At 35.2% G+C, this 12,686-nt stretch overlaps 1 protein-coding gene and 1 long non-coding RNA gene across 2 annotated transcripts; both read right to left on the bottom strand.

Annotated features, from left to right (window-relative positions):
- Nucleotides 1-1,774: 1,774 nt before the first annotated feature.
- Nucleotides 1,775-12,435, bottom strand: LOC104593619 (elongation factor 1-beta 2-like). The gene is made up of 6 exons (XM_010253563.3): nt 12,227-12,435; nt 11,778-11,894; nt 3,905-3,986; nt 2,873-2,990; nt 2,318-2,431; nt 1,775-2,231 (listed from the first exon to the last, which is right to left on the bottom strand). Exons 1-6 carry the CDS (start codon nt 12,310-12,312, stop codon nt 2,068-2,070), a joined length of 681 nt encoding a protein of 226 aa, XP_010251865.1. The 5' UTR covers nt 12,313-12,435; the 3' UTR covers nt 1,775-2,067.
- Nucleotides 3,993-11,771, bottom strand: LOC148790257 (uncharacterized). The gene is made up of 3 exons (XR_016078494.1): nt 9,257-11,771; nt 8,956-9,011; nt 3,993-5,097 (listed from the first exon to the last, which is right to left on the bottom strand). It is a non-coding gene; the product is annotated as an uncharacterized LOC148790257 (long non-coding RNA).
- Nucleotides 12,436-12,686: the final 251 nt, after the last annotated feature.

A 12,686-nucleotide genomic window follows, 5' to 3' on the forward strand; every position in this document is an offset into this window, starting at 1 on the left:
GTAGCCCCAATTGATTGACAGCTCTTCTATCCAGCTCTATTCTGAGTGGTGTAGTTGAGGGTCTTTTATGGACGTGCCTAAACCATCTTAGCTTATTCTCTTTCATTTTATCACCTATTGAAACTACTTTAGGTTCTTACAAATAAACTTCATTCATAATCCTATCATTTATAGTTTTTTAATACATTCATCTTAACATTCGCATTTCTGTCACATTCATTTTCTGGGCATGTTCCTTGACTTCCCAATAAATATACAAAATTTATATATTTATAAAATCAACAATAATTATATTAATTTTCAAAGAATTAAGATGTGCAGGGTGTCCATGTCATGCATTGGATGCATCTTAATATTCCATACTTCATATAAGCAATTAAAGTATGCCTTTTTAATTTTTATTTGCTTTAAAAATAATACTTGGCTATTCCTCTTCACATTTCTAATAGTGAAACTATCAACCAGTTGAGCCAATGAGCACCATTAAACACCATAATTTTGTTATTGTACATATAATACTAGTTTTTTTATTATTCTCTAGAATTATGTAAGCAATTCATAACGAAAAAGATAATAGATGATCATCAAACCTTAGAAGAGAATCATTAATTACCTATTTAGAATCTCATAAATCACTTTCTTTTATCTTACATGTGGAGCCATATGCAATCTGATGTTTATTTTGATAAAAGTTACCTCCCTTTCAACGATAGCCCCTTTATCCCTCCGTGCTTTTTCAAGTTAGGAGTTGGGTAGAAAGCTAGATGATGCGGAATAAAAGAGCACTAATAAATTCTCTTATCCAAATAAGCGTTTCCCAAGCAACGCTTGCCTTGTATAAATGCATTTTTACCTGAGTCATTTATCAAGTTGAAAACAAGGCATAAATGTGACTAGGGATGCACCTTATGCATGCCCAACCTAACCCCAATCCAACCCAACCCGTGATTAGATCAAGGCCAATAAGTCTGAGCCTGCAATGCAATATATGGCAAGGATCAAAATTTCGTCATGTATTGGCCCGTATCAGCCGATACATGTTGTATCAAACCCTTCCTGATATGCCCCTACAGAGGGTGTTTTGGGTCTACAAGTGGTTCAGAGGGTAGATCAGCCTTAAACTGGCCCCTCTGATCCAGTTTCTTAAAAAGTTGAAAAAAAAAAGAAAAGAAAAAACACCAATAGAGACCGATACGCCTACCAGTGTATCAGCCTGTATCGATGTTTTGAACCTTGATATATGCCTACATGCATAATTATACACATACATTTATATCAAATCTTAGTATACATTGGGGCCAATTAGGAAGAGGTTTAGAGTAGTTGAATGGATAAAGTGGAAGGTTCGAAATCATCACGAGGTAAAGATCAAGGTAAATTTTGATGTATCAAAGGAGATAACGGGATGGCAGTGATCGGATTGCGACTTAGCGAGGGACAAATTCGAGGAAATTTTAAAACGGAAAGCCAGCATTGTGGGAAGGTTTCTACCAACGTAAGGATTGCAGGAGATTCTAATTAGTTGTGGACAGACTCTTGAAGAAAGCTGGAACTGCAGATTTGCTACGAAGGCTCATACACAAGAATCATGTCTTCACATCTGAAAGAACACACCTTCAAAGTTCCAGCATTAGCTTCTACATTTTAGAAAGATACCCATGAAAAAGATGGAAGGCTTACTTATTATGTTTACATCTAGCAGCAAACGGGCAGATTTCAACCATGAAACCCAGATTTTACCCCACTGAATCCACCATTACAGCAAAAACAGCTCTGGAGTCGCAATCAGCAGAATGAAGTAATGAAATTTTAAGAATAATAAATCGACAACATTCATGACAACCGCAAAATCATGTTTATCCCATACACAACGGCTTTTATAAGATCATTTGGTTTGGTGGATGATGAAGCAACTCTACTATCTATATTAGCCATCTTCCTCAAAATGTGAAACACAGACGCAGTAAAAGGTGGAGAAGATCTAAAAATAAGGACTAAGAAAACTTACATGCTCAAAAGGGGGGGAAAAGGCTAAGCTATAAGTAAAATACAGTAACGGGTTTGGTCTCAGATTTTGTTGAAGGCGACAATGTCACAACTTTGAATATGTTCATTGGCAGGCTCGGCTGTGAGATGATCCTCAATTAGGTTATCCACAGAGACCAGGTCATCAACGATGGTCAACATGATCTGCAGCTTCTTAATCCCATAACCAACGGGCGCCAATTTGGCTGCAGCAAAAACAAATAGGGAATATTTTCTTAATAATGTCCATAGGTGTCAGTAAAAAGGTAAAGTGAGCGAAAGTAAATCGTACAAGCTCCCCATAAAAGACCCGGCATCTCAATGCTGCGAACAGCCTCTTCAAGTTTCTTCATGTCAGTCTCGTCATCCCAAGGTTTAACATCAAGAAGAACAGAGGATTTCCCACCTGAAGCAAGATTTTCCAACCGTGTATAGAAAAATTAATCTCTTTGATTGGAATAATAGTAAATAAATAAATAATTAGAAAATATGATGGCCAATAAATTTTCTTGATAGATTGCAAATAAAAAATATTTCATGCATGTTATCCATATTCAGATGAGTAGCAAAAAAACTAGAAAATTGGACAAATACGTAACTGGCACTGTACAATGTACATGTCTGATAGTTCTAACCGACGGGAATTCGCAGTCCTTTTTTATGCCCAACTAGAACCAATTATGTTTGATAGGTCAAACTAAAAGTTCGGAATTAAATTAAAACCTATTGCAGTGATGCAAATAAAATAACAAGCATCTCAAACATTTAAATCCAGTATCAACAGAATACAGATGACACGAAAATAGACAAACCATGTCAAATGAGTTCTAGGGTTACGAATACTCACTCTCTTTCTTCTTGGCAGAAGCCTTAGCAGCTGCCTCCCTCTCTTCTGCTGCCTTCTTATCCTCCTCAGTTTCATCACCAAAGAGATCCAGATCATCATCATCTCCCTCAGGAGTTTCCTGGCAAGTAAGAAACGTTTCAGTGATTGGATTATTGAGCTGGTGAGCAGAAAGCTTTCAAGTTCAATGCCTGTGTTGTTTCATCTTAATGGTGCCTGACTTCCAAAACTCTCTCTCTCACACTCAAAAACCAAGGTTAAGGAGAAGATACATGCACCCATTTTGTGCTTTCTGCAACTATGACGCATATTACATATAGGGTAGTTGGGAATTTGTAACCACCACCCGATGCATTGTATTAAGATATGCAGAGTGAAAAAGTAGTTGATGCATAAAGATCACAGTATTGTCAAAATCTTATATGATTCACAATTCAAACCATGAGCACCAAGGGTTTTGATTTAAATCTTATGCATGAATCCTTTATAAACCTTATGATTTATTAATTCCTATGATTAACTAATTCAAATCAATTCATTAGAGTTAGTTCTCTACTTTGTCATTTTCTTATATTTAACTTTGTCAAGGGAGACATTTTAAAGCCCACAATAGAAAATGATTTACTCACAGTTTTTAAGACCACATACTGAGTTTATTTTCCATTATATGTAGCCTAAAAAAGCCATTGTATGTGGATTATTTGACTTTCAAGCCAAATTTGATTAAACAAGTGATAAATTCTAATATTCTACTGTTTTAGGTACACATATGGTATACATGGATTAAAAATAAGGTAAAATCACTTAGATATATTTAGCCTTTTAGTTTATATATTTTTAATATTTAACAAATTTGTAAGAACAGAAATAATATGACAATTATGATACTATACACGAGTAGATTCAATTCAATTTTCTCCATGATTTATGATATGATTATGATTTTCAAAATCATAGTTTGTCTATGTTATACCCTTAACAGATGAACTTTGTGCAAAATTCAGGTAAATAACTGATGGAAATAAGGATATGCACCTTCTTTGCCTCCTTTTCTGGGGCAGACTCAGCTGGATCAGATTGACCAGCTATCTTCACTCCAACAGCTTTTCCAGGAAACCTAAAAAAAGTTTTCAACGAACAAAATGCAATTTCAAGATATCATTCTCATATGGATGAACATGGAAATCTGACTGCACAAATTTTGGATACTATTCAGCATCTATGGGAATGCTAGTGCACTTTTTCTTATAATGTACCCGACTCGTTTTCTTCCTCTAATTAATAAGGTCGCATATTTACTAATGAAAAAAACATTAAGTTGGTGTTTGAAGTCTGTAGCTTAATATAATACCTCTCAACTCTAATTAGATTTTATTGAGCTAATTGCTTTATGTTTGCCTGAACAGTCTATTTCGCTAGTCTGATTAATTATTTGAACATTGTACAATGGGTAATTATAAAAAAAACATAGGTACAAGGAGTATTGTTTTTTTTATTTATAGGTATAAGGGGTATTGTTGTCATCAAAATGTTTTAAACTACTAACAGACTAGAGGATATGCACCACTAATAAGTGATAAACGGTGATCCAGTCACTTATTAACTAGAGTAAAATGCCTGCTATAGACTGGCCTTTCAGAAATTTAACCAAATACCTGAAAGGGGAGGCCACTTAGCATTAGTTTCATACAGAAGTAGCAAACTTCAGATCTTAAAATGCAACCTAAGAGTAATAACCAAAGGCCCTTTAATAAATTCCCTTTTGTATGCAAGATTACCAGAAACTAGATTAGAAAATGAAAGGTAGCAGTGGCATGACACTGCCATGGGAGAATACAGATAATATAGTGAATCAATAACACAAACTAGAGTAGTACTCTAGTTCTGTGCTGGCAGAGTTTTTATACCCATTATGCTGTAATAATGCATTAACCAGTCGTGAAGACAATTTCTCTACACTTTTTTACCTTTTGAATTAATGTACAATTCTAGACTATTTTGCCACGTCTTTTTGTTACTAAGTGCCCATTTGGGAGGGCTATCAAACAGTAGCTTCTGGCTTTGCAAGGTGGTTCTCACATGGAAAGCCTAAAAGCTATGTTTGGTGAAAACCCAGAAAGCCCCAGTATGCTTTCATCCAGTCATGATACCAACTTGCTGGTGAGGCGGATTTTAATAGCTTCTTCACAGCAGCTCAATCAAAGCTCTAAAGTCCTCCCAAACAGGCTCTAACATATCAAAAAATTACAAGTGAGGATTTCTAACATTTAAAACATTATCAAAAGTCTACCAGGAAAAGCAAAACATTATCAAATAACTTATAATGATAAGTGACCATCAAACAACTTCTCTAATCAGGTGTACCAAAAAAGAACAACAAACATGGACTGAGATCAACAATTTGATAGTTTCAATGATATGCCAACACTCAGTAACCCATAACACACACGATGATGTGCCATTCCAATGATATCGTCCAGAGCATAAAACAACCGGAACTAGACAAGTAGGAGCTATACAAATAAAAATTCTAGCTTGGTCAATCAGGGTCACCCAATAACTTAGAGAAGGCCTAGTACAGCTGAACTGAAGATCACGTGAATAATTTAGGGTCCATTTAAGTGGTGGTCAGAATCAGAATTAAAATTGAAATCCCAGAATTGGAATCAGAATCACATATTCTCCCCAACTACTTGGTTCAGGGGGAATCAAAACCGAATTCCATAAGATATGCAAGACTGCCAATGAAGGCTGCACTCAGACAAAGAGAAAGAGCTTAGGAGGTTTTAAGTCATTTGTCTTATTTTTTGACTTGCTGAAATGAGATTCTCATTCCCAAGGGGATGCCAAAATGGCCATTAACCCCTTGGAGGAATGCCATTCCACAAGGAATGGGTATCAGAACCCCATCTTTTCAATTGAACAGCTGGAATATCAAAATGGGTGATTCTGGTTCCTATTCTAGAACCCTATTCCCGCATGTATCAATCAGAAAGGGGGTCTAACATGGTTATGGTCTAGGTTCAGGAGAAACTTCAAATGGCATTTATCTTAGCAAGTGCCAAAGAGAAATGGTATCCCAACTAATGACAGAAAAAAAATACGTAACTGTAGCAAGATCAGATCTTTATTTATTTATTTATTTATTGGAATGGAGCAATGAATTTTGCTAAAGGCAAATTTTTACCAAAATAAAAGAGATATTTTGACAACAAAAAAATCTAGTATATCCCAGTACGAATAGGGCCTGAAAAATCACCCAATCAGATTCGGGCGAGTGAGTCTGAGAATTCAATATTGCAAGTTTCTAATAGTTTTGGTTGCCTGAATTATAAAGAGATCTTGTATCCAGACAAGAAGCTGCCTTGCTTTCTAATTGAATGTAGAAAAAATTACAAGTAGAAAAGATTATTATTAAATAAACCATAACAATTTACTTCCATCAAATAAAAAATATACAATAAGTCTGCAAGAAAAAGTCCCAAATGAACAAAAAAGGGAGACAAAAGTCAAAATGCCCCTTATAAACACTCTGTTTCCAGTAAAACTATTAACCAAGATCAGTGTTACAAATTTATGCATCTTACGATTTAATGTAGTTTTAACATTCAATGCATTTAAGTTCACAAGGACAATTGAACGAAAAGGAATCAAAACAAGGCATGTAATCCAATCATGCATCCAATAAGATCATTGAGAAGGATAACTCCCTCCCATCATCTTATAGACAAGTAAATTGGCTAGTCTCTATGGCAAATGAAGAAATTGCCACAAAACATTAAGTACATTGGTTTTGGGACAGAGTGCATTTGCCATTTTCTCAAGCAGCAAGAGATCACTTTGTTATCATCCAAATTAAGTTACCAATTTGAACAAAAGGGAAATGAAAAGAAAAAACATGTAATCCAACCATGTGTCCAATAAAGTCTCTGGGAAGGATCAATAGATCCAATCCCTCCCTCATCTTACCAATGAGTAAATTGGATAGACACTGTAGCAAATGAAGAAATTGCCACAAAACATTCAATGTTTTGGTTTTGGGACAGAGTGCATTTGCTAATTTTTTGACCAGCAAGAGAGTATGTCGCCATCATTTATAGTTATTAAGTAATTAATATGGAGATCAAACCAAGGAGTCCTTGAGGTTATGTACATAAAAAAGGAACTAATCTGAAGATGTAGACGAGTAGCTGAGGTTACTCTTCAATGGAAATGAACAAAACCTTAAAGGTGTTTTTTGGAACACAAAATCACTAATGAAAGGAAATGAAGAGAACCAAAAGGAACCTAAAAATCAGATAAGTAATAAGTTTCTGAAAGAAAAGCTTCAAGACATGTCTAATGTGTGGTAAACACCTAGGGGCAACAATGTCTCAGTATTAAAGGGCCCAAAAAATCAGCAATCAGATTCAGGTAAGTGAAACTGAAAATATAATATTGCAAGCTTTTAGACATTTGGTTGCCTGAATCATATAGATCCGATTCAAACAAGAAGCTACCTTGCAATCAAAACTTAACAATGAAATTTTGGGGAAAAATACTTCATAAAAGAAAGCCAAAGCATGAGGTTTCAAGGAACAAATATAAATAAAAGGTTTCAAGGAAAAAAAGTGTACAGAAGAGATTCTTCAAGAAAATAAATAAATATACAAAACAAAGATCCAGACAAGAAGCTACCTTGCATTCTAACCGAGTATTGGAAAAATACTAAAAAAGACAAACAAATTAAATAAAGGAACTAAGAAGCGCAATAACGGAGAAGATACACTCAAATTTCCAAACTACGTTGTGGGTCTTCAAGAACAACAGAAAATCATAGGCAACAAGTACAAAATGAATTAACAGACCTAGAAGACCAGAGCACTCAAACTTTGGCTTGACTTCCAAAAGCAAAACCACACATCTACCTTGCATTTTAACCGAGTATTGGAAAAATACTAAGAAAGACAAACGAATTAAATAAAGGAACTAAGAAGAGCAAAAACGGAGAAGATACACTCAAATCTCCAAACTCCGTTGTGGGTTTTCAAGAACAACGGAAAATCATAGGCAACAAGTACGAAATGAATTAACAAACCTAGAAGACCAGAGCACTCAAACTTGGGCTTGAGTTCCAAAAGCAAAACCACACATCTACAATAAAAATAAAAAATCGAGAGATGAAAATTCAACGAGAGACATTTTGAGGAAAAAATCTAGCATATCCCAGTACAAATAGGGCCTGAAAAATCACCCAATCAGATTCAGGCGAGTGTGTCTGAGAATTCAATATTGCAAGTTTCTAATAGTTTTGGTTGCCTGAATAAAGGGAGCTTAAATCCAGACAAGAAGCTGCCTTGCTTTCTGATTGAATGTAGAAAAAATTACAAGTAGAAAAGATGATTATTAAATAAACAATAACAATGTACTTCCATGAAATGAAAAACATACATTAAGTCTGCAAATAAAGTCCCAAATGAACTAGAAGGGAGAAAAATATCAGAATGTGTCATGAAAACACTGTTTTCAGTAAAACTACTAGCCAAGATCAGTGTTCCAAACATATACATTTTAGGATTTAATATAGTTTAAATGTTTAATGCATTGAAGTTCACAAGAGGAGGAACCAATACAGGGCATGTAATCCAATCATGTGTCAAATAAGATCACTGCGAAAGATATCTACCTCCCATCATCTTACAGACGAGTAAATTGGCTAGTCTCTATGGCAAATGAAGAAAATGCCACAAAACATTAAGTACATTGGTTTTGGGACGGAGTGCATTTGCCATTATGCCAATTAACATTATCATATTAATGAGTAGCTTAAAGAAAAAAAGAGGAATATAATAACAGAAATCTCAGAGTTTAAATAAACCAGAAGAACAAACCACAGTCTCAACAAACAGAGTAACTTGTTAAAGATCCTTTGAAGTCCCCAGTTGGGAACTTATACTAGAATGATCTATCTGACAGAGAGTGGAACCGATAAAACAAAAGAAAAGTGTACAGAAGACATTCTTCAAGAAAAAAAATAAAATATACAAAACAAATCAGTTACTAATATCAGAAAAAATAATGATATATGGGCATCAAAAGGATTGTACCAGTAGTAAAGGGCCCGAAAAATCAGTGAGTCGGATTCAGGTGAGTGAAACTGGAACTGTAATGTAGCAAGTTTTTAACAGTTTAGTTGCCTAAATCATAAAAAGCATCAAAGATCCAGACAAGAAGCTACCTTGCATTCTAACCGAGAATTGGAAAAATACTAAGAAAGACAAATGAATTAAATAAAGGAACTTAGAAGTGCAATAACAGAGAAGATACACTCAAATCTCCAAACTACGTTGTGGGTTTTCAAGAACAACGGAAAATCATAGGCAACAAGTACAAAATGAATTAACAGACCTAGAAGACCAGAGCACTCAAACTTGGGCTTGAGTTCCAAAAGCAAAACCACACATCTACAACAAAAAACAAAAATCAAGAGATGAAAATTCAATGAGAGACATTTTGAGGAAAAATCTAGCATATCCCAGTACAAATAGGGCCTGAAAAATCACCCAATCAGATTCAGGCGAGTGTGTCTGAGAATTCAATATTGCAAGTTTCTAATAGTTTTGGTTGCCTGAATAAAGGGAGCTTAAATCCAGACAAGAAGCTGCCTTGCTTTCTGATTGAATGTAGAAAAAATTACAAGTAGAAAAGATGATTATTAAATAAACAATAACAATTTACTTCCATGAAATGAAAAACATACATTAAATCTGCAAACAAAGTCCCAAATGAAATAGAAGGGAGAAAAAAGTCAGAATGTGCCATGAAAACACTCTGTTTCCAGTAAAGCTACTAGCAAAGATCGGTGTTCCAAACATATACATTTTAAGATTTAATACAGTTTAAACATTTAATGCATTGAAGTTCACAAGGGGAGCAATCAATACAAGGCATGTAATCCAATCATGTGTCAAATAAGATCAATGAGAAGGATAACTACCTCCCATCATCTTACAGACGAGTAAATTGGCTAGTCTCTATGGCAAATGAAGAAATTGCCACAAAACATTAAGTACATCGGTTTTGGGACAGAGTGCATTTGCCATTTTCTCAAGCAGCAAGAGAATGCATTGTCACCATCCAAAGTAAGTTACCAACTTGAACAATAGGCAATTGAAAAGGAAAAAAACATGTAATCCAACCATGTGTCTAATAAGGTCTCTGGGAAGGATCAATAGATCCAGTCCCTTCATCATCTTACAGATGAGTAAATTGGATAGTCAATGTAGCAAATGAAGAAATTGCCACAAAACATTCAATGTTTTGGTTTTGGGACAGAGTGCATTTGCTATTTTTTGTGACCAACAAGAGAGTTTGCCATCATTTATAGTTATTAAGTAATTAATATGAAGATTAAACAAAGGGGAGTTCCTGAGGTTATGTACATAAAAAAGGACCTAATCTGAAGACAAATGCACATTAGAAGAGTCCCTGAGGTTGCTCTTCAATGAAAAATGAATAAAACCTTAAAGCTGTTTTTTGGAACACAAAGTCACTAATGAAAGGAAGTGCATAAAACTAAAAAGAACCTAAAATTCAGATAAATTTCTGGAAGAAAAGCTTCAAGACATATCCAATAAGTGGTAAACAGCTAGAGAAAATAATGTCTCAGTATTAAAGGGCCCAAAAAATCAGCAGAGTCAGATGAGTGAAACTGAAAATATAATATTGCAAGTTTTTAGACATTTAGTTGCCTAAATCATATAGTTCAGATTCAAACAAGAAGTTAGCTTGCACTCAAAAGTTATCAATGAAATTTTGGGGAAAAAAGTAAATCATAAAAGAAAAGTAAAGCATGAGATTTCAAGGAAAAAAAGATAAATAAAAGGGTAGAAAAAGGTTAACAGGATTAGGTATTGCATCTTAACTTTTGAACAAAAGACCATTGATATCAATGAACATCCATGTCAATTAACATTATCATATTAATGAGGAGTTTAAAAGAAAAAAGGAGTATAATAACAGAAATCTCAGAGTTTAAATAAACCAGGAGAACAAACAAACGTCTCAACAGACAGTCACTATTTAAAGATCCTTTGAAGTCCCCGGTTGGGAACTTATACTAGAATGCCCAATCTGACAAAGAATGGAACCAAGAAAGCAAAAGAAAAAGTGTACATAAAACATTCTTCAAGAAAATAAAAAATATATATATACAAAACAAACCAGTTATTAATATCAGGAAAATAACGACATATGGGCATCAAAAGGATTGTACCAGTAGTAAAGGGCCTGAAAAATCAGTGGATCAGATTCAGGTGAGTGAAACTGGAACAGTAATATAGCAAGTTTTTAACAGTTTAGTTGCCTGAATCATAAAAAGCATTAAAGATCCAGACAAGAAGCTATCTTGCATTCTAATCGAGTATTGGAAAAATACTAATAAAGACAAATTATTTAAATAAAGGAACTAAGAACACGATAATGGAGAAGATACACATTCAAATCTCCAAAATGCGTTGTGGGCTTTCAAGAACAATGGAAAATCATGGACAAGAAGTAGAAAATGAATTAACAGACTGAGAAAGCCAGAGAACTCAAACTTGGGCTTGAGTTCCAAAAGCAAAACCACACATCTACAACAAAAATCAAAAATCAAGAGATGAATATCAAAACAGAAGTCCGATAGAAACAAATTAACAAAACAATGTACACACTTATAACTGCATTCTCCCCTCTCCTGCAACAAATCCTACCATGGAAGGGCCAGAGATGCCAGTAAGAGGCTCTTGCTCTATAAAGTCCCACTAAAATTGTGTTTCAAAAAACAAATTATTTATTTATTTTTTATGAGCAGACCTTTAATTGTTGACCTAGAACATAAAATCCCACTAAAATGGCAAATACAAGGAAGACAGTCAGAATCACAGACCTTGCAGCGAGATGCGACGAAACACAATCGTACCACCGACTGGCATTAGGAAACGCATTGCTGGGTTTCTCTGGAACAACCGCATAAACCTTGATATCATCTCTCGTAAGTTGATCTCTAAAGATGCCCGCAATAAAAAAACGAAATTTAGTTTAAACTCAAATTTTTGATAAACTTTGATATTGTCTCTCGTAAGTTGAACTCTAAAGATACCCACAATAATCGATAACGACGGTAAAAAAAAAAAATGAAGAAATTTAGTTAAAACACAAATTCCATTAACAATCAAAGCATGAATGAAGTACACAGCGAATAAATTGAGACACGAATAGCACAACGAAATAAAAAACTATGCTGAGAACTAAGCAAATAAACACTCGGTAATGAAATCAAAATAGCACCATAAATTCAAATCTAATAAGTTTTGTAAAGTGAAATAAGAAAAGTACCCGGAAATGTAAGGTTTCCCTGAGAGGTAGTTTTCGAGAGACTTAAGACCACCTTCGGTGTGTAGATCTGAGAAGGAGACGGCCATTGCAGAGAGTGCGGGGAAATGTAAGTAGTGGAGCACTAGAGAGCTAGCTGACCGAGACGCAAAACCCTAATCACAAAAGAGAGGACTAGAGGAGTGTTTTATTGGAGTGGAGGCTTGGAGAATATCCTTTTGCTTGAGTCGCATAAGAACTAGGGCTGACACATACCTGGTCCTGCTCAGCCAGGGGCCAACCCGTTGATCTCGAATCTGCTCACTGCCGCTGGCCACTGGCCACGTCCGTGTGCACCTTAAAACGTCTCAAGTCATTCATGGCAACGTTTTCGAACCGCCGTTGACCCGGACGGTCGGATCGTTCGGCCCGGGAACCGTCCAGGCAACCGGTTCCGTTTTACCCCAAACCCGGAATCTGGTCA

This window comes from Nelumbo nucifera, chromosome 7, assembly GCF_055504915.1.
Source record: "Nelumbo nucifera cultivar China Antique chromosome 7, China Antique-T2T, whole genome shotgun sequence".
In the NCBI taxonomy this organism is placed as follows: Eukaryota; Viridiplantae; Streptophyta; class Magnoliopsida; order Proteales; family Nelumbonaceae; genus Nelumbo; species Nelumbo nucifera.